This window comes from Leptosomus discolor, chromosome 6, assembly GCF_034619465.1.
Source record: "Leptosomus discolor isolate bLepDis1 chromosome 6, bLepDis1.hap2, whole genome shotgun sequence".
NCBI lineage: Eukaryota > Metazoa > Chordata > Aves > Leptosomiformes > Leptosomidae > Leptosomus > Leptosomus discolor.
Genome location: NC_141396.1, coordinates 16881183 through 16904670, shown reverse-complemented (window position 1 = coordinate 16904670; position 23488 = coordinate 16881183). Strand labels below are relative to the sequence as shown.

The 23488-nt window shown below is 39.2% G+C and overlaps 1 protein-coding gene across 2 annotated transcripts in view; it reads right to left on the bottom strand.

Moving 5' to 3' along the window:
* Positions 1-5673, bottom strand: part of LOC104352288 (adhesion G protein-coupled receptor A3) — a 280884-nt gene extending 275211 nt beyond the window's left edge. For both annotated transcript variants that reach the window (XM_086466587.1, XM_086466588.1), the window contains exon 1: positions 5453-5673. In XM_086466587.1, coding sequence (XP_086322713.1) covers positions 5453-5673 — 221 coding nt within the window. The remainder of the gene's footprint in view (positions 1-5452) is intronic.
* Positions 5674-23488: the final 17815 nt, after the last annotated feature.

Genomic DNA, 23488 nt, shown 5'->3' with positions numbered 1-23488 from the left:
AGTGTAAGATCACACCACCACAAATTTCCCAGTATGCAGCAAAAAAAGGATTTGGTTTCTACATAAAATTACCAAATTAACGAACTGTTCAATACCATAAAATAATTTTATATGTTTCCAAAAATTCTCATTCCATTCTCTTGCACAAACTGCTTTCCTCAAAGCAAGTTACACTGAGGACTGAAAAGCACCAGCGGGATATATGGCATAGTAATTTATGACACTTACAGATTAACAATAATAAAGAGAGGAAGAAACTTCAGCATGATTTGTGTAACTTTTTAAAGTTAATCCGGTAACTATTAAAGCAGCCTTTATTGCATTTTGGACATTACTTGAAATGAGAGTTCTATTTTCCTTAATAGGATATTTTCACCCTCCTCTCATGTTAAAATTTCGAGTAATGCCAATGCACCAGTTTCACCCAAAGATAGTCATAATTTGGAAGCATAGTACTTCCTGCTATTGACAAGTAGACAAGAGAATTTGAGTCAGATATTCCCTCATCAGAAATAACAAAGAAGAATAAAATATTATCAGCTATGGTATTTTATGGCCACTCTAGTTGAATCTATAACATGAAATATCAAGGAAGATTAGGCTAATAGCTAAAGAGTTTTCATCTCTAGTGTTTTTCCTTATGTGTATTTTATGTCAGTTTGCTTTATGTCAGGAGTTTCTTTCACAACAACAAACTGGTGCTTTTTTTTTTTCTTTTTTTTAAGAGTTTTGGAGAAAGTATGTATAAATATGTATACACACATAAATAATGGAGCAGGAAACCTGTTTTTTATTCTTTTTTTCTGCCAGTTTGAGCAAACACAGGAAGGTAAACAAAGTGAAAATGTTTGTGAAACCCCTTATAATGAGAATTAGCCTATAAACTTCTTTAATAACAGTGTTATTTACAAATTAGTATCACTATGTGAGATCTTGTATTAATAAAGAAAAAGATGTGAGTTTTAAGATGAGGAAATAAAACTACTGAATAGGTTTGTTTTCATGCTTTCCTCAATTCTTGCTTTGTTTGCTTTGGCAAGCTTAAACTCTAAGCTCTTTGGGACATAAAGAACATTTTTGTGATCTATTTTTACAGCAAGATGCTGATACTAAATAAACCATATTGATATATCCTAAATTGAATATAGGAGTGTAAAAGACAAGACTGGTCATGAAACGAATACAGTAATATAATAACTTTGAATAAATTCCAGTAGACGTGACATAAATGAATGTGACATAAAAGTAATTTTGGGACAGAGAAAAGCAGGACAATGCTGCTTTCAGAAGACTACTTCATGGTTGTAAAGTGCTTTGAAGATGAAAACCCATACGTACGTATTATGACTATGGATTACCACTGGAGTCATGTAGCCTCACTCTGAAGTTGAGAATCAGGAATCTGAGCCAACCTCCTATTCAAAGTCAGAAAAAATGCATAAATACAAGAAATTTGAAGAGTCTTGTATGATATGGAATTGCTGTAAGCCATACACTATCTTAAATTTTCTTAATTTCTATCATGACAGTTAAACCAGCAGATTCCCATAGTTGCATCTGTGAGTAAAATTTGTAAAAATAACAACCTTCAGCATAAATGTTGGACTTGCTTTTGAATTGAGGAAGAAAAAAAAATAGTGATGTTACTATTAGAAACTGATGGCACTTGCAATGTCACAATATATTCTGCCCAACAATATCATGACATGTATGGAACTGAGAACTTCTAAGACTAAAAGGATAAACTTTTTAAAACCATTTGACAGAAAAAAAAAAAGTACAGAAAGTAAGTAACCTACCAATATACTGTCCAGTCTACATGGATTAACTCAGAGGAGAATCTAATCTGCTAATTCCTGAAATTTCAAATTGTAGGCCTTCTGCATTGCAAAAAGCAGCAACACAATTTTTACTGTCATATTCCACACAGTCCAAATTTCAGCAAGTCAAAAGTTTAACAACTAAAATTTCCATTAGCATAGAAGAGAAAGAAAATGGCATATAATCTTTTTCTCTAGAGTTACATTTTAACAACCCAATCATGAGTGAAAACAATATTTGTAAAATATTGATTCAATATAAGAATTCCCAAGTATTCAGCCATAAAGTCTAAACTGCGAAAACTATTATCCTGAAGGGATGTGACTCCTCATTGGGTCTACACTTCCACGCCTACCGAGAGCAAAATGGGGAGAGCAGATCCCAGAAATTAGTGATTCAATAGCTGTATTCTTCACAGGGGGCAGGAGGAAGAAGAGTAACTCCCTTACTCCACCCCGGCCCCAATACACAAGGCACAGAAATACATGTTGCAAATCAAAAAGGGCTAGAATTCCTTTTAACAAGATACATGCAAATATTTTGTGAAGCTACAGCTAAGTTTTTTCTTTTGATCCACATCAAGCCCTTGAAGCCCATTTCCACAGCAGTAAAATACTAAATAAAGACAGTGAAACAGAGTCCAGAACAAGGGGGTTTTGTTAGTCTTGGTTTTTAATATAAAAGAAAGAGGAGGGGATAGTTGCTTTATCGGCTTATATTTTGATTTTATTTCTAGTGTGATTGTTTATTATTGGGAGTATTCAGACAGTCCTGAATAGCCCTAGTGTTCATATGATTTCAAAGAAACTATGCAAACTTCCCCACCTCACAAGCTGGAAATAATTGGTCTGAACCTGTCAAGAATAAGCATTTATTCAGTGACTTCACACTGGTTTGTAGACACACTGTGTGTGACTGTATCAGAAGTATTTTCAGTAGCAATACTTTTAGCACATTTATGCCATAAGGAGCCTAAATTGTCAAATTCAAAGTCCATGGTCGCTTAGGTGAAAAAAACATCGAACTCACAAATCATAACTTCTTAAATTTGCTGACAAGCCACATTACCTAGCATGTAAATGAAATGTTACACATCACAGCTTCATCTCTTAATGGCTTAAGAGATACTGCACAGGTAATACCACTCTCATCTTTGCAGAACAGTTAAAAGAGCTCAGCTTCCATCTTCCCTTCCAAAAGAAAATAGCATTAGGGAGGCAGCATCCCTGTATAATAAATACATATATGAGATTACTTAATCTGCCTCAAAAAAACCAAACCATTTCTTACATTGTTTCGTTCAACTGCACCTGAATATACATTCCTTTATTTACTTCTATATTTCTTAATTGTTAAAGCAATCCAAAAGGTTATGTTCCATATGTCAAAGCTCTCCTCCTCTCTGTGGGCCCATAAAACTGAATGGAAGCAGGCAGCATCTACTAGAATATTCTCTTTTGCCCAAGTCTTCCATGCACCTACAAAAACAAATGTAAGAGTGTTAGTGCTTGAGCTTTTTACCATTATTTTCTGCAGCTGGCCAAATCTCACAGGTGTAATTTAATTCACCAAAAACAGCTTCTGCTGAACAATCTTTGACACATCCAATCAAATTGTCAGCTGTATGTTCCAGCTACTGAAAATTACTATGTCCCTAATGTGAATTTTAAACTTTTTTCCTTTTCACCTTCAAGATTTAGCTTTAAATTTACTTATTAAGAAGAAAAAACCCGAGACTGTAAGAGGAAAGGGATATGTTTACATAACACCGTACTTGTCCACGTGAAATACAACAAAAGCCAATAGTTTGTATGTTGGACAGCTAATCAGCTCTCAAGGCAATGGCTATTTGTATTTAAGTTAAAAAAATTAATACAGTATCTTTCTAGTGAGCATGAGCAAGTGTTTCCTGAAAGACACATGTTTAGGGTGATAGTATCAAGTTTGATACTGGTGCCTTAAATCATATGTATAAGTGAGCAAATCCTCCCACCTACCACTTCAAACGCACCATCTCTCCCATTCATCTTTTCTCGCTTCTGTTTCCAATTCAATGTCATTTCATTACAGTGAATACATACTTCTGTTGATCTTACAGTCAAGCTGGATTCATCTACTGGTACTTACCTCGTTAAAAGAAAAGCTGGGGTCTTTTAAGAATCAAAGTAAGACTCTGAAAATCAGTGATTAAGAAGAAAAACCTTTGCAGACATGCTGAGCATGAGAGTTTCTACAGATCTTTAACCAATTGAAAAACCAGTTTCTGCTTGCCCAAGATGTCGACATTTTACGCTTATTGGGAGTACAAGCTATAACTATATAGACAGTTATATAAACTACAAAAGTTGCAGTGACTTTATCACCTAGGTCAAAGCTTACGTTGAAGTAGTAATTTTATTCTAAACTAACCTATTAAAATTTAGCAGAAAGTGTATTAACAAGCAAAAGTTTCCCAAATGAATAATCAGCATACAGCTAATCAGCATGAAGTCGCTCAACAGTTATAGCCAAAATTGAACCGAAGCGTACGTAGCACATCTGTACATTTACAAGCACAAGCTCCCCAGATGTTATAAATTACTATCTTTACCAGTTGTCTCATCAAAGTGTTGACTTAAAGAAAATGCAGTGAACAGTGGAGATGGTCACAGCAGGAAACGTCAACAGAACTAAATTCAACAGTAAAAGATCTGTTGATATGTGCATGATCTAAAGGGTAAATGTCACAGAGCTGTTACTGCCTAGGTCCATTACAGCAACATTACTTTCACCTATACTTGGATGATAGTTACAAAAAATTCTACTACTTTACTTACAATACATACAACGTATTCAAGTTCAGCGATGTGCAACAGGCAACAAAACATCATAACCTATTTCCAAGTCACTTGGGAAATAGAAGAAAAAGCAAAACACCAAACTGTCATTTTCAATCACCAGACAACTCAGAACAACATCGGAGATTTGGTTGTTTCAAATAGTTGCACACAAACTCTTGTTTAAAACAAAAAAAAAAAAAAAAAAAAAAAAAAAAAAGGAGACCTCAAATTCCAAACTTTATTTAGAAGAGACGAGAGAGAAAAGGAAAACCAGTTCATTGCACAGAACTCCAGAAGGTAGTTTACTATTACCGATACGATTCATTTATTCCCCGGATAGTTTGAGCCCATCCCGTCGCCGGCAGAAAGGTGCACCAGCGAGCTCCATCAGTTCTGCCAGCACTGGCATTTTCCAAACCACCCTACGCAGCACCATGCAATTTACATCGGGGTAAGCCCAGCTTCCCCAGCTCGACCAAAACGCCAGCAAGAGTTTCCAAACTGAGAACACAAAAGAAAAAAAAAAAACAAAAAACAAAAGAAAACAAAAAAAACCCAAACAAACAAACAAAAAAAAAACAACAACAAAAAAACCACACCACAAACTCTCACATACTTTTTATAAAGGATTGTAATCTGCGCGGAGCGGCTCTGCCTGCTCCTGTGGCCGCGCCGAGGGGTCCCCCCCCGCCCCGCGGACCCCTCTCCTTTGGGGCACCCCCCGCCGCGCTCCAGCGCATCCCGTGGGGTGCGGGGGCGGAATGCCGGGGCGGCCGCCGCCAGGTGCGCGCTGCCCCGCGGGCCGTACTCACAGGGACACGGTGCGGTTGGGCAGCACGGCGGGCTGCAAAGTTTCCACCAAGTCGCCGCCGCTGCAGACCACTTTGATGCGGAGCGCCGGGCGGCCGGGCCCCTTGGCGCGCTCGGCGGCGCAGAGGCAGCGGTCCACGATGAGGTCGGGGCAGTTCCTGCTGCCCCCGCACAGCCCCAGCAGGGCGACCAGCAGGCAGAGGCGGCGGCACAGCCCGCGCATGCTGAGCCAGCCAGCGAGCCGCCAGCTGCCGCGCCCGCCGCGCCGCGCCGCGCATGGCACGCGCCGCTCCGCGCCCCGCCGCCCCGCTCCGCTCCGCGGGCGCCGCGGTCCCCTCCACGCCTCCTGAGCCCACCCCGCCCCGCCTCTCGCTGCGGCCGGCTCCGCTCGGAGGGACACCCCCCCCCCCTTCCTCCTCCTCCTCCTCCTCGGAGCCGCCGCTCCTTTCCTGCCGCAGCCCGTGCAGCGGCGGCGCTGGGCGGACCCCGCGGCGCGCAGCGGGCCCCCTCCTCCTCCTCCTCCTGCCGCCGCTCACCGGGCACGTGTCGTCCCCCCCCCCCCCCCGGGTCCGCCCCCGCGTCCTCCCGGCCCGGGGAGTTCTGTGCGCGGCTCGTACCTGCGCTGAACCGCGGTGCTTTCAGCCCGGTAACGGGGAGGGGATAGGCAGATGCGCCAAGGACGAGCTGCGGTGCAAAGCGGGCGCAACCAGCCGAGGCACAGGTTGGAAAAACAGGAGCCGGGAAAATTGTATGGGTGGGGAATCTATAGTTTTGAAAGTAGCCATTTTTGGTGCCGCTCCTGGGAAACGTGTGTGCCCAGCGCTGTTTGCACCTAGGGTGCGGGGACAGGAGTTTCAGGCCACGGGCAAAGGTCAGTGCAGACCAAGAGACAGGACAGTCCTCCGGCCAGCTCTGTGCAGAGCAGTCACTGCCGTCGGGGAGGGTCCATGCAGCTAGCTGACTTCAGACACCTCAGGTAATGCTGCAGGCATGACCTAAATCAAAGGTTTGATCACTAGTCGAAGGCAGCTTCATCATCCATGTCACCGAGCGGATTTCTCTCTTTTCTACTTGTATTTGCACGTTGTTTGTGGCACTGTGGCTTTGGAACGTTCTCAGTAGTATTTTGACATATGTAACTCTTAGGGTAGATTTTCAGCAAGCTACCCTCTTATGCTGAAAGTGAACAAGAAAGAAAAAAATCCAGTTTGTAACAGGGACTTTGGTTTTTAATGGGCTTTTAGAAAAAGAGCATGTTCCTTGCCAATGGAGACTCCCAACACACATTTTCACTGCAGGATCTAGGCCAGAGTTTGTAATACTCTGCCATGGCTGTAAAGCTATTTTAAGAAATTTCTAGGGTTTTTTAGAAACAATATTGTATTATACTCCTGTAGGGAAGATGTGTTTTGCACATTTACAATGCCGGCTATCACTGTGTTCCAATACCTAATTGGAGCCTTTAAGCACTAAGTTTATTGATAAGTGATAGAAGGGTTAGTGTCATTGTGAAATTCCAGCCTAATAGGAACTTTCTCAGGAACAATCTTTTTCTGTACAGCTGTTGATTTAAAGAATCATAAATATTACAACCTTAGTTCTTTTATTTTTGAAAGCAAAGTTGCGTAAGGCTTGCTGGCAGACAGCAAGATGGACTGTGTTACATGAGACCACTCAATACAGTAATGGCTGCAAGCTATTCTTTATCATAAAGAAACCTTATGTGGCACTGTCTACATGTAGCCAATACCCAGGGCTAAACTATCACGGTCACTCTATCACCCAATAACCCCTCACGAGCCAGGGAGGGGAATTGGAGAAAAAGGGGAGCAGACCCGTGAGTAGAAGTGAAACAGATTCAACGAAACACCGCCAATACCAGCAGAGATGTGCAGAGGTATAGCTAACCAACTGGATATCCAGTTGTCACAATTGGCTAGAGAGCAGTCCTCAGGAGAAGCCAGAGAAGGAGCAGAAGGAACCTCAGCAGAAATCCCACATGAGCTTTGTTTCCCCAATAAACCTTCTCCCCTTTATAATGACCATGACATTATGGTGTGGGCTACCCCTGTAGCTGACTCAGGTCAGCTGCCCTGGCTAATGTCTACTAATGTCCTGCTAATGTCCTGCTCCGCATGGCTGGGCTGGGGTTCTGTCCCAGACGAATCAGGATAAGCATTTAAATTTGCAAACACCTTTTTAGCTTTGAAAAATTCTGTCTCATCCATACTGTTTTTGAAAGCACAAGTGGAGAACACACATTTATTGAGACGTAGCATAGGTTTCATTGTGTTAACCTTGCTGAGAAGGAGTGGAATTTCAGTCAAACTCAGCCCTAGACATACGCTAGCAGAATTCTAACATTTTTTCTAACTCACTGGTCCTGAAAGTTTTTGAAAAATACTGTTTTATTAAGGAACAAGGTCTACAGCCACACTGAAGCCATCTATCAAATCCTACAGTAAAGGTAAAAAAGGAGTTATTCGTAACATTAGAGGTGATTAAATAAGCGGAGTTTCCTGTCCACTTCCTAACGTATCTGATGCTTTTTTTGTCTTGCTTGATTACAAATAAAGAAAAAAAAAATCTCAGTCATCTTGCCCTCCTTCACTGTCATCTTCAAATATGAAGAAAGTAAATTTTTTTTTGATGATTTAAAAGCACAGATGATGGTTCCTGCCTAAGAACTCCCAGTCTAAATGGGTGCAATATTGAAAAAAGGACCTGAGCACCTACAGAGCCCTGTATTGCTTCAGTTGTCACCAGCCAGCACAGCAGAACATTTAGTGTTGGCAGTAGCTAATCATTTTCCTAGACTTTGGAAGACACAATTTCAGCCCATTCATGATACCCAAACAACTGAATTTCCCATGTCTTGGGAAGGCAGTATAATCCCAGATTCCCTTGTAAGATGGGGAAAAAAAAAAAAAAAAACAACAAAAAGTTGCAGTACCACAAATTGAAAAGCAGCCCACATTGCACTATGTTTGGGTTCCAAAACTGCCAGTTTTAGACAAACTGTGTGCCTACAGCTTGAGTGGCTTTGGACATTTACACAGCACGTAGCATGTGATAGGGCACGAGTTCCTCAGCTGGGTTTTGGGGTGTGCAAAAAGAGAATTATGAGGTTTTAGTGTATATTAAAGTGAAAGATACTTGGAGAATTTAGGTGTCTGTGCCGTTAAACCTCAGACCCTTCAATTTCTCTTAAACCCTTTTAAATCTATCCCAAGGTCGTTGCACACGTATATCAGAAGGAACACACTTTCGGATAGCTCTCCTTGCAGTTTTCTCTCTTGGTTTGTTCAGCAACCAGAATGTGGTGTCTACTGATCTCCTCTTGCCCACAGAGCCAACCAGGAGAACTTTTAACACTTAAGCAGTCCTAGAATGCCAAGTCCTGCTCAGATGGACTTCCTGGCAGTTCAAAGCAAGACCAGAGAGTCACTTGAAACATGAAATATTTTCTAGTTTATTTAAATTCTTGCTTTACTTATTTGATTAAATCATAAAAGCAAATGACAAATTTTTCTTAGATCAGGGAAGTAAGAAAGTGACTATACGTGACTACTTTCTTTGTATTATTATTTCTGTGCACCAAAAGTCTCAAGGCTTTTTGGTAGGTCTGTCCATGTATGCATACATCATGACTTTACAACAGTACTTGAGAGGGAAATTTTATCCTGGGGCTGAGTGTGTATGTGTTAAAAAGGAATGTACATAAATTTAGGAAGATAATCCTAAAATGTTATTAGTCTGAATGAAGACGAACAATATAAAATGAAATCAGAGGTTAGAGATACCGGTGACTCACCATGCTACAACTTTACATTATATTTAGATCATGTTCCCAAGCACAAAACAGCAGCAGCACCTGCTTAGCATCACAGGACATTGCACAGCAATTAAGTAACGAGAATGTGTTATACAATAATAGGAAATAGGGGGAGGGAGAATGTAAATAAGTCAATTTGAATTTTGTCAGGATTTCAGAATTGTATGTTAGTATTGGAACAGAGCCATGGAAACTTTAATAACCACAAACAGGTTTTGGTCACGGCTTTTGTTTTATTTCTTATCCAGAAGTTGGCACTCTATCAGCCCTCTAATTCCTTGAACATTGACCCTTTATTGACAGTAGTGAAACAATGAATCATCCTCAAGTGCCTTGGTATCCCAACACTGTTATCTCATCATGGCTGTATCTCGTGCTACTTGTCACATCAGCATAGCATCATGTTATGTCTGTAAGTCTTTGCAATGAAATGATTAAAAAAACAAGCCTGGAAGAGATTTGGCCTAGAAAAAGGATAGGTAAAGTAATGGGGAGAAAAACAATCCAGAGCAGGTTTCCACTGGGACACTTGGAACTCTGTGAAAAGATATTATTTGAAAGGTGATAGAGGAAAAAAACAGAATGGATAAAAATATGCAGTATTTTTATGTAGAAAGGACACAGTAATTTTTAGCTTCACACATAGCGAACTAGTATGTCAGTATTAGAGGTGGTCTAGACCTGGTCCATAAAAAGCTCACCTATGGCACCCGTGGTATCAAAACAAAGATAAAAAACCAATAAAAGCAAAGTTTTTCAGAATTGTTACCAATCACTAGAATTAATTGGGTAAAACTGAGTGCAGAAACTCTCAGCAAAACGGTCCTGTACCTGTTTAAGAGACTGAGTAATCTTTTAAGGAAATGCGGAAACTGAGTCATTCAGAACCAGAGTAATCAGAGCAGGGAATCATGTACCAGTGGGAACAATGCTCTGTTAGAAAGAGCTGACAAAATAGGATTTGCATTTCTGCTATTCTGCATCAGCACAATCAGAAACACCTCTGTATTGGTTTTATGTTAAGAAATTACAATGTAAGAAACCCCCAGATATCATTGCGTTGTTTTCTCTCCACTTATCTTCTGGATCAAATTCACAGTTATAAATATAGTATTGTATCTGAAATCAAAACGGGTTTGAACACTTCTGTCCTTGCAGGGTGACAAGTTTCCAAAAAGTTACATTACATTGAACTTTTCCTTGAAATAAGGAGATCCTTGAAGTCAGAGACCTCTTACACACAAAAAAAAAAGAAAAAGGAAAAAAAAAAAAGAAGAGAGAAAGTAGCTTACTTTGTTCTGTAGCAGAGCAGAGACCAATGCAAAATTCTGTTAGAAACTGAGAATGTAGCTCTGAAGTTATGCACAAATAATAAGCTATCAGTGGGGAGTGGAATAATTATCACAAAACTATCAACAGTGAAATAAATATTACTTGGATGAAAAAAATAGTGTTAGCTGTTTCTCAATGCTGAGCCGAGTTTTTTTCCAATGAATACTTCAGAGTTATTGCCAAATAATATAAGCTCCTCTCCCCCCAAAAAATCATACTTACATGGGAGTACATGTCAGTGCAAATTTCTGATGACCACCAAATGCAACTCCAACTGTTACCAAGTCCCTCAGCTGCCTCAGAGAACAGATTGAAATTGTTCAGAAATGCTATTAGTGGCACATTTTTAAATGTTCTAGCCTTCATCTCTTCATGCTGTTTTATTTACTTGCACAGTAGCAGAAGAATAACACCTTTCCGTGGCCAGCCAAAGGAGAAGCAGCTTTTTTTTAACTATGTGCCTTCTGAGGTCTCACATGAGGTAAGGCTCATACTGCAAAACTGCACTGAAAATTGGAACGCTGTCCTGCAGAAGGCAGAGCAGAAAGTACAGGGGGGACGGCAGCTGCCTTCTGTCCCACAGACCCAGGCATCTATTCCTCCAGGAATGCAGGGCTCTGGGGAGACCCACCCTCTTTCTGTCGTACGTGGTTTTAAGACGCACTTGGAGGACATATTTTTGGATGTTGATATACACATGCCAGTGCCTCTCAGTGTTGTTCATTCCTAAGACACATGAGAATTCTGAATGACTTACCAGCATGCCTTGTATCAGAGAAAAAGGGAGAGAAAAACACAGAAAAATGTAGCGCCCTGAAAAAAGAGTACTTTTGGGGTAGAGAGATATTTCAAGCTTTATTTTCCTGTCATATAAAAATGCTTTTTCTCTCTGTCATCTCCCTGCATAAAGAAGGTCAAATGAGTCTTTTCCACACCTTCATGAGTTGCGAAGGTCTCTTAATACCCTCCTTTGTACTTCTAGAAGTGCCAGGTTAGGTACTTGCTTCAATGCAGAAGAGACATAAAATGGTAAGTCAATATTCTAAGGTCAGGAAGATGACAAGGATCATAGACATAAATAGCAAAAGCAACACCTATTTTTGCAACTTCATTAATGGACATTAAATACACTTCATAATAGTTGTTAATGGATTTTGGGTTTGAAGCACAGTCAGAGAATACCAGAATGATTTATGTCAGAAGGGAGCTCTGGACATCACCTGGTCTAAGCCCATTTAAAACAGTGGCAGCTTCAAAAGTACATTGGGTTACTCAGGGCTTGTCCAGTGACATTTTCAGTCACTACACAGATGGGGATTCACAGCCTCTGGGCCCTGCTCCAGTGTTTGGCCATCCTTGCTGCAAAGAATTTCTTTTCCCTTAGCTCTTAAAATAATTTCCCTTGCTACAGATTCCCTATTTCCTCTGTTCCCTCTTTTTCTTTTGCTATGTACCTCTGGAAGAATAGTCCAGCTGCCATCTACTCTTCAACTACCCATTAGATAATTGAAGACAGCATGAAGATCCTCCCTTTGCCTCCCCTTCTCCAGGCAGAACAAAACCCTTCTCTCTCCCTTCTGTGGCAAGTGCTCTAGCCCACGAGCAATCTCACTGATACTCTGACACGTTAAAGCCAGTTTGTTAATGTCTTTTTTGTATGACTGTACCATCTTGTGACGATATATGAATGGTGCAAAATAAAAGTAGTTATTATTTCTCTTCTTCATCAACTTAACAGCAAAGATACTCAGCAAATTTCTGGGTTACTTGCTATTATACATTAAAATTACATATTTACCTAACCTGTATGCCACTGCTTGCTGTTTTGTTCACTTGTAGCAGAAAAGGGAAAACAATGATTTATAATCTGAAAGACAATTATTAAAATAAGAATCTCATTGTACAATAGACTCTTAAGACAAACAAATGTTGCATTGCCAATTACAATTATTCCTTGTCACTCAGGTACGTGTAATCCTATCTGAATGCCAACAGTACTATTGCAGAGAAGATTTCATGCCTAGCTAGTGGTTCTAATAACTAACTTCCTTGTTTTTAAATGGCCAATTGAAAACATAGGGAAAACAAATTACAAAGACTAAATGAGAACTTTTATTTATACGTGAACAGAGTTCTGAAAAATAAACTATGCCATGGCTTGAAATAATTTTGTAGAGGATTTAAGTAGGTTTGTATTTTGTGGCCAAGTTAGAAAGTCCATTGATAGAAGTCCTAACAGGAAAAGCCAACAAATCCAATTACCACTAACAGCTGTGCAACAATTCTGCTAATATCAATAATCCCTCAGTCCAACTAAATTCTAATACACTTCCATCTTTCTCTAAATTCCTTCTGTCAAAACAAATTTATGTCCTTGTTGCCTTATGAGCAGAAAGTAACATCTATTATTTTCTGTCTACGTATTCTCATTTTAATTTCATTTCTCTCTTCAAACCACTTGAAATTGTCTCAGTCACTATTACATATTATTTCTTTCAAGATCCTTTGAAGAGCTCATGTCTTCCTCAACTTAAAGGTGGTTTAGAAACTGACCTTCTCTTCTGTCAGGTAGATGCCTTTTACCTTCTATTTCCAATGTCTTTTAAATTTGTTAGTAATTCTTGAGTTTGCTTGTACACTTTCTATGCATTCTTGGAAACTGGAGTGTTACCTTGGTCTTCTCGTGCAAAAACATCAAGAATAACTCATCCCCTCCACAATACTTTAGTTGCCATCCTGTTTTTTAAGAAGCATTATGCAGTTTTATGTCATTCATCTTGGTACTTTCAGAAAAGAAAACTTTCAGTGTCAAAAGAAATCAAAGCACTGTGTGACTACAGTACTACATACAGCAACAGCAGCAAATGTCAACCAGAAAAAAACACTTACAAGAAGTAGTACTACAGGCCTGGAAAATAAAAAGCATAATGTATTTGCAAATCTTAATTGCTGTTGAGCACAGCACAGATGATTCATGAAAACAGTATCGCTTTTAAAGAGCCTCACATCTGAATCTTATGGATGCTGAGAACGTGGCTGCTGCCTTTAAACTTGGAAACACTAACCTCCAGAAAAGCCTACTGTGAAAACAATTTCACAAAAAAAAAAAAAAAAAAAAAAAAATCCTTCTAAAGCTCTCTAAAATGGTGTCATAAAGAATGTTAGAACCAGTTTAAACATTTGTGATTAAAACCCCATAAATACACTACTTGAATAACTATCGTATTCAGGAAAATAAAATAACTGGCAAAGATCACTGAAATTATTTCTGTGTCTCATTTGTAAATCTCTGTGTCATACAGGTATTAGCTAGTATCAGACACTAAACCCACCACAAAACAAGCTAGTGAAGGCTGGATTTTAAACGAAGATTTCTAGCTCCTGAGAATCACTAAAAAGCGATTATTCTTTATTCTTTTCTTGTAAAATGTACCATTTTCCTCACTCTGTTTCCTAACCTCCTCTCTTAATATGCACGCACATTTGGAATACTGAATCACACTTCAGAATGGCAGCAATTGGTATGCATACGGTGTTAATTGAGTCAGGAAACATTCCTTACCAGATGGATATGGATTTTTGTGAATGCATAATGGCCCTTTAAGAAGCTTAATGGAAAAGTATGAAACCTTTTACAGATAGCATTCCAAAGCAAGATTGCCAAAAGCAAGTGCACATAAATAGCTCAGATAATTGGAGTCGTATTCCTGCACCCATCCCCAGCAAGCGAGGGGCTGCTGACCATGCGTTGTGGTTTGTATTGGCTTCCTGGTTTGGGTTGATCCTTAAGTTGCCCTCATCTTCTTTCAAACACCAGAATTTTAGGTTTTGTCCTCTTTGCCAGAGCTTTAGCATTTGTTAGTCACTGAACATAGCTTACCACTTTCCACATATGAGTAGACTTTTAAATCCTGCACTTGCTACAGGCTGGTGCAAAGATCTGGGCCCACTGTGCTGTACACATGCCTTCTCCAGGCACAGCAAGTCCAGTCCCCCAACCAAAAAAAAGGGGAAGAGATGAAACCCAGCAGGACAGTGGTAATGCAAGGATCATGACACAGGCACCTCAAACAAGGCCAAGGGGCGCAGCTGCTTTCTGGTACTGCTGAACATCATAATAGTAGTTTTGATGAGCCTCCTGTAAAGAGCCATCTACATAATACTATCCATTATCTGTTTTCTTTATCTACATTTTCAAAAACAAGTGTATGACATATGTTTCTCATCGTTGACTATGGCCTTTGTTTATTTATAGTTTTAAAAACTCTGACTACTGCCAGACACTATTAAAAATAAACATTTTTAATTGTTTTCATGTTTTATCCTCCCCTCCCCTTTCCACCCAAGTCTGACAGGATGAAACATTGTTTTTGCTTGGGATACAGCTAATTCTGCTCCGAGAAGAAAGAAGACTAGAGGGAAGTTGTATACATATTATCAGAATAGTTTTGTATTCAACAGACTGGAAACAAAGCAAGCTACAATCTCTCAGCCCCCTTTAATATAGGTCTCCTCATTCCCAGGCTCTGTCTTCAGCTGAGGGGGCAGAAATGAGTACTGAATTGCTCTCCTGCCTTTAGCCCAGCCAAACCTAGCTCTTTCTTTCCAGCAACACAGCCTCAACAGGAGAGGCCATCTTCATTTCCCACGTAAACAAGTAGTTGGACTGTTCAGTACAAGGTGGGTTTTTGTTTCCTCAGGCAGAGAAAAAGCCTTCGGCATCCAAAATAATATGCTTTAGCAACTAGAATAAATGATGAGAATATCACAACTGTGCCATACCCGTTTGCACCTTCTATTCATCATTTGTGGTTTTGTCTTTGGAAACAGACATTTTTGTTTCAGTGGTTTTTTGCATGGCTTTAAGAATCTGATTCCAGACCTAGGCAAAATGGGTACAAAATACCAGGGTAAAGCTAAACCACTTTTTTCATTTTTTCTGATCAGCTGGCTTTTGTGGTTTGTCACTCAGATCAGTCTTTTCTGTAAACCTGATTTTGGGGCACCAAGCCATGTTCAGGGAACCAGGATGCCTCCTGGGCACCGTGGATTTTACTGCATGAAGTTTGGCATTCTACTCCTGTTGCAGAGCCTAAGTCTCTTAGACAGCATGCTGATGAACAGGATAGAAATACGCTAATTAAAGGTGCTCCTAAATCTCCTGCAGTATTATCTACAATTATTGGTGTACCTACCAGAAGTAGTAACTACCACAGTTTTTTGATACCTGACATACCTCCTTTTCTGAAATAGGCTTCTACTTTATTTCTTAGTCAATAATAATGACAATGTTTTAGAGAAGCCACTAGGCTGAATCAGTTTCCCAATGTGAATGGGGGTAGATGATATCAGTTTTCCTTACTTTCATTATTCTTCCATTTGCCTTTTTTAAATTAAATCTCCTTAGGCAAAGCCATTATTTGGTAGGTCTTTGTACACTGCCTGGCACAAGGGACCCCAAACGGAGGTGGTGCCCTTCTGCAGGTGCAGTTTTTGCAGAGCAGCATAGGAGCAGTACCATGTAACGCTCTGAAGCTGAAAACAAAGGATCCCAAAGAAGAAACGAAGGACCCTAAAGAGGAAAAAAAAATAACAAAGAGGATTCCCAGCTCTTCCTTCTCCTGCCTTGCAACTGCATGGTGAGGTAAAATCTCCCTGGTGAAAGTACCAGGTGAAGGAAAACCAGACATCTAACTGGGATATTAGGGACAGCCTGTCAGATAGTGAAGCACTATAGTCCTGATGGAAAGAGGCTACTAACATGCTTCTTCTCTGAAAAGATTACTCCCTTTCTTCCCGGACATAGAGGGGGTAAAAATATCCTCAGCCTTTAGTAAAAATCAAGAGTGAGTGAGTATATGTGTCTGTCCAGGGCAGCGGAGGTGTTCAAAGAAGGGGTGGATGGAAGTTTTTGCATTCCTCCTGGCATATCTGGGGAGCAGGTAATAAACAGGTAGGGAACAGTTAAAGGCAAAACAATTACATGTTGTTTCTTTGCCCAGTTTTGTTTTGTTTGGATGATTACTGGCCTGTATGTGCACACAAATTCCTTCTGAATATATTCATTTATTTCCTTGCTCCTTTTCTGCTCTCTGTGTTAGATCCCTCCATACAAGAGGCTGCAAGTGGAATTTCTGATGTCTTCACTCCTCCAGCTGTCTTTAGCTAGATCTTTATGACAGAAGTAAGCGAAATCAACCTTCCCTGCAGGTAGGAAAGTCAAGGTCCATGGTCTAGATTAGTGATCCATGATTCAGAGATTTGTTCCTCCATCTTATCTCAGTGGGTGAGATAAAGTAGCAACATGAGCCTTATTCCCTCCAGGGACAGCAGTTACGCAGTATTGACTGACCCAGCCCCATCTATGCTGACTGGCAAGGTACTATCACTCCTCAACAGGAAGAATGATGGAAAATTTGACTGCAGAAATTTCCAACCTATGGTACCCTCAATACCATTGTGCTCGGGAACTGCTGTTGTGTTGAGGTAACAGACAAGCTCTGAATTTCCAGAGAAACTGCAAAAGTCAGACACTTCCATCTGTCAGTGCTGCCATTTGCACTTCCTATCTCAAACACATTGAATGGATGTTCTGGATCATGTACAGCTCATGAACCATGGCCAGCAGCATGGCTGAATGCAGCGTCCTGCTTTCCTGTTTGCAGAAGAGTAAAACCCTGCTTTCATCTCCTGCCTATATCATAATTTCAGAAATAATAATTCATAATCTCAATTCATAATCCAGAATTACTACTAGATATTTCAACCCCCTAGGCAAACAAAATATTTCAAAGTTATGGTATAGTTTAAATTAGTGACAGTATTTCCCCTGAATGCACATTGCCAGTAAATCTTGGCAAAATAGCAGAACACTTACTAGTAATCAGGGATTCCACTGATGCTCTGACACCCAGATCTCCTGCATAAGTGAAACTTTAGGAGTTTCCTAAATTATGTCCTAAATAGAAATAAAATATAAATAAACATTCAGAAAAAAAGATATCCAGCTTTGATTTATGGATTTTCAGTAATGGAAAATATACTGTGATCCTTACTAAATTCAGTGTAAAGGTTAATAACTGGTTATTAAGTGGTTGATACATAATCTGCACCTTGTCTCTATGAAAATTTGCTTAGCTTCTGACTGCAGACATTGAAATTTATTCTGCTTTTAATTAATCAATAGGAGAATTATCTATTTTCAAGACCCTATTTTTTATAGATTGGAAAAATATACCTTCGTCCTACAGATGATAAAGTAAATGGATTTAACTTCTTGAGGTTTTACATCCTTTTCTCATTCTTGTGATTCCTCTCTGACTTTTCTAACATTTTCCTGTATGAATCAGGAACATGATATTCAGGCAGCTATGCACAAGGTGATACTGCTCCTCCCCAAAACCACACATTTCCGTGAACTTTGGTGCAGGCTTGTAGCAAACTGGCTTGAGTGATTAAGCAGATGTTCTAGAAACATATCTCTCTAAAAAACCCATAAAAGCTTAAACCAAAATTAGACTGTTGTAAAGGCACTTCGTTGTGCTTTACTGAACAAGGTAGGCAAATGCTATTTCAGCTCATACTATCAATACAAATATTTGGTTACATTAAGGTATCATGCATTATGGAAAAGTTACGAAGTGGAAGAGGAAAGAAAGCGGCACAAAAATTGTTCAACTATAAAATAAAACAACTTTTCCCTGTTTAACCAAAATCTGGTCTTTCTGTGATATTTCCCTTGCAGGTAGAACTCTATAACTGAAGTAAATAATTAGGTGCCCAGACTTGGGGGGGCAGTGGGGCACGTGGCACAGATCTAATATTTGGCAGAAACCTCACAAAGTAACATTGGGTGTACAGTACTTCAATTCTCATTAGTTGCAAGCAAATCAAATAGTTGACTCTTCTTGTAAACAGCCTAGAAGTTACACACACTGATTTTTAGAGGCAGGGTAAAAGTTCTCCTGCTTTATTTATAGAGGTGGAGAGAGACAAGGATATCCTTTGGACTACTGCAGCTCGAAACTCAGAAAGAGTTTCCTGCTTCCAACTGTGTCACTAGGAAACAGGAAAAGCAAAAAAGAATATTTACCAAAAAATTATTCCTCTAGTTTGTATATATTATATCAAACTGCTATTACTACTGGCCATGAGAAAAAAAGCTTAACATCTAGTTTACCTGACTTTAGGCTATTTATTATCATAGATTTACACTTCTGTTATCACACTTAACAGCAGAGTTCCTCTGTGTTCAGAGCACGTTCATAGGCTAGGAATAGCTATTGCCAGAGGAAATAAGCAAGAAGGTCAGGGGACAAGCAAATTAAAAATAAACCCAAAATAACCCAAGGAGTACTGCTTTGGTAAATATAAACTTGTTTTAAATGCTTTACTTGTAAAGAGGATGTCTATATTGGATCAATAATAATACAGTTATTGAAACTTACAGGAATCCATGAGATATGTATTTTCATGGGAAACACAGCCCTGAAATCTGTAATGGTGACAAGGAGACTTAATGCATTCCCCACCCCCCAATGTGTTTTAACCCCAATTAATCCAAATTTTAATCACATTTTACAGCCTGAATTTTTTAAGTTGTTACCACCACACATAGCAAATTCTTAGCACGGCTGCCAAATTTACTCCACTTTAAGTAAAACAAAGTAGTAGTAGTATTCCATGTTTTATTCCATTACAGGAAAGAAACCTCCTAGCTATCTTTTGCTGAAGATGCACAGTTATATTAAGGCTCATTAGAAGGATCACCCACTTGCTTGTTTTTCAGCATAGGAAGACAAATCTTACAATGAGTTCTGTGAACTTGGGTTTTTCTAAAAAAAACAAAAGCATCCCACAAAAACCTCAAAACCGAGAACAAACAAAAAATACCCCCTACACAAACCCAACAACAAACCAGAAACAAACCCTCCTCCCAGCCCAAAAAACAAACCAAAACACCACCACATGCAACACAAACAGAATTATCATTTGTAGGAAGTCAGCAAAAAAAAAAGGAAATAGTTTTTGCTTACCTGAGGCCTAATCTGGAATCTTCAGAGAAAGTTCGAAAAAGTCATTATATAGAAACATGACAGTCAGATTATAGTTTCCTTGTATTTTTATAGACAAGTATACCACCACTGCAAGAGTATCAGATAAGCTCATCTCAGTTGGAGCTGCTGAACTGAGATTCAGTTACAATTTTACAGCTTTGCTGCAGTCTTCAGTTCCTTCTGTGTGGAGGTATAACCTTTCACATTTCAAACAGGTATTTGAAGGCATGTTACTGCTGTCAATATTTGGACCTAAGTTTGTCCAAAGGGTTGGTTCTCCTAGCCAGGCTTTCAGTATGGTACAGTAAAGCATGGTCTAAAATGAACCAAGTGAGCCAACCTGCTTTGCATGGAATAAGTTAACAATATTCTCTTATCAGTCCATGCTAAATAAAGAACAGATTTGTTTGACATTTAAAATTATTGGATACCTAAGTAAACTAATGGTTGGATATGAATACTGATCATGAGTAAGTTCAAATACTGTCATAGGTGATAAAACTTTTAGATGGTTCTATGGCTAAGCTGTGTTACAATAACAATCACAACAACCAACCTTAAAAAAATAATACTTTTTTTGATAATCTCTTTATCTACTCTTCATTTTCCGCCTCAGTCTAAGTACCTGTATATTCCAGAGAATGGGGCTGAATGGTTTAATCATTGATTCAATCATCTTTTGAAGCCAATTTTCTTGTCTTTATTTTCATACTGAAAAAGAAGTCTACCACTTTTAAAGGGTACAATTTCAATGTATTATTTCTCGTCTTGCACAATGAGCATCCTTACTGAAGAAAGGAAAATCTTACCAAAACACTGTCCCCCAAATTAAAACTTTTGTCTGCGTAGCTCCATCACTAACAGTTTCAGTTATGCTGCCATCCTTACTGCCAAACATTTCAATATTTCATGATAATGCAGAACAAGAATTAAACAAATCTTTGCAGAGGGAGAGTGAAAGTGTCTGACATGCCTTCCCATGGGACATTAGAGTCATCCAGTCGTTTCTAGAAGTGAAAGAAAATGTGCCCTCTTTGCTTCTTTCCTTCCCCCCAACCACTTTTCTTTTTCCCCTTAATGATCAAGACAGTGGTGATTTTGCTGGTATACCAATAGCCTGACATGGGATAAACTCCAGAGCAGAGAAATGTCTTGCAGGAGTGTTCAGTTGAAAGGTAGGGTCTGTGCTGGCAAAGGCAGTAGGGCCTTGGTGGGGTACCCTGTGCTTCAGCAGGGTCACACTGAAATGCAGACCATGTAGCAGCACCAGGTTGTTCCCCCGGGTTTTTTCAGCCTGTTTCCCGACATAAACCAAAACATCAAGCATATCTAAGAATTTTCTTTAAGTCTACCAAGGGACATATGGAATTTAATGCACTTTCGCAGAAGGTCATAGGTGTATTTCCCCATACCACTTAGGTATAGATTAAAGAGTAGAGTTTAAAATTAATCCAGCACTCCATTTAGAAGCCAACGAAATAAAATAGGACATATACTTCTTAAAACTTGCACATATTTCCTGAATGTTCCTGAAGTAGTTACAGTAGCAAGAATAAAATCATCAAGAGGAGTGATTAAACATTACTTCTCCCTTTTATGTTTTCGTCATCATTTAGAGGAAAGGGTCCATAAAAAAAAATAAAGATTTTTTCCCTTTAGTCTGAATAACATGAACAATCAGGTTTTACCTTATCTGACACGATTTCAATAAAATTTGGGTTTATGTTATTTTAAAATAATGGCCTTATGTACAACATGCACACCAAGCAAACACTTGCACTCACAACAGTCGTCAGTATAGCAGAGGCTTTTCTGTCAAGTATCAAAATTCTGCAGTCTGGTTATGGAGACATCTGATGCTCCTGTTTGTAAGAATTTCTTCACAGGATTACCCAGAAACTAACTCAGAAGAGCCCAGACAGCCCTAGCACATTTAAGATTCAGTCAGCAACTTTGTTAAGTTCCTATCTGTCTAATGTCCCAAGGCAGCCTGGTGTTCTGCTGGTTACCAGAAATTTCTTTTAGAGAACAGAAGAAAGAAGTCTACACTATGAAAGAAAGGGAAGCAAATGGAAGTGTGTGCTCACAGGCCCTCAACGGGAATTAAAATAAATGCACTATATCACTCCACTTACAACAAGGAATAAGAGTCTGGAAGTAAATCAGCAAGAAAAGCTTGTCCTTTGCCTATCTTTTACTTATTTGCTCCTTCTCACCAAAATGAATGATTTCTGAGTATTTAAATTGGTCTGAAGAAAGAAGACATTTATAATACATGGGGTGTTTATAATAAAAGAGGATTACTGAATACTTAAACATATAAATCATAAACGCAACGTAACTGTGACACACATGGTCTCCCATACTAATATCCAGAGACTCCATCAGTACTGTGACAGGTCAGATAAGGCAAATTCCTGCTGTTCCTGTCCCCTTTAACTGCTAACGCAAACAGTATTAGACAAATTACCCCTGTTTTTCTCTACTGGTAAGTATCTTCATAAGTCCATTAGTCACACACAGATCATTGTCTTAGAGTAGCTTACAATAAAAGCAATTATTTTAGAGATTCCAATCTTTTATCCTTTATTATTTTTTAATGGAGTAACCTTTTAAAGAAACTCAAATCAAGATTCTTCCAAAACAGCAGCGAGGTCAAAATCTAAACATAGTCATTTCAGTTCGCATTACCCTTCCCCATTATATCTACTAGCATTAGGCTTCCTTGAATTTGTGCAGGATGTAAAAAGGGAAAGCTTTGTCATACCACCTAAAAGTAGTTAACTCTTAGTGTAAGAAAACAAATTTTATTCCAAAAGAAGCTTAGGACTGCTGATTAGCTGTAGTTCATGAAGTTGCAGAGTAACTGGGAAATCCGAAATGGTCAGACTAAGCTGTGTTCTCCAGCTTGCCCCTACTTTCCATATCACCCATGGGATGTATATGCAATTTTATCAGACCACTGTCCATTTTCCAATCCGGACTGTTAACACTAATACATAAAATATCATAAACCCAGGAATTATAATGCTCTGTAAACACACTAGCTTCAGAGAAGTGATATTCTGCTCTAGGATATTATGATGAAAATACTTCAGAAAAAATAATTGGACAATTTAGATGTGTGAATTTTCCCACTAAACCCTTCTTGGGATAGGTTAAGGCACTTGTTAAAGAAATGTAGGATGAAAGTTAGAATTGCTTTGCTTTGTTAATTCTTTGCAGAAAATTACTTTGAAGGATGCACATTCAGATGTTTTGCAGTGGAATCTATTAAAACACCACAGCAGCACTTGAAAGAGCTGCAATCTGTCCCTGGCTTACTAGGGAATCTTGCCACAGCCTTCCATATCTCTGATTTAGTTCCCCTACAGATCATTGTTTTTATTAAGTGCTTTGCAATTTACCGGCAAAAAGATATCAAAGAGTTATTATTTCTATTACATGCTCTGTGATTTTAATACCAATCCTTCTTCCAGTTTGCATGTCAAAGTTCTCATTGATCTCAGCAGAAGCAGGATCAAGACTTTCTGACAATGATTTTGGGAAGCTTAGGATTTTTCTGATGCTGAGCTAAAAGTTTCCAGCAGAGTTGAGGTAGATCAGATCAATATTTGTCAATGGGTCTTTCTACATGAGTTTTACAATGGAGGCTAATATGGGGGGGGCGGGGGGGGGGGGGGTTGGATTTGAGTTTTGATGGGGTTTTTTTTTAACCCATTTCTCTCTATCTGTAGAAGATGGACAGATTCACAGATTTTTATTTTGTGTCCTCCACCTGTAGGGGTAGCAACCACTTGGACTGCTGCCCTTTC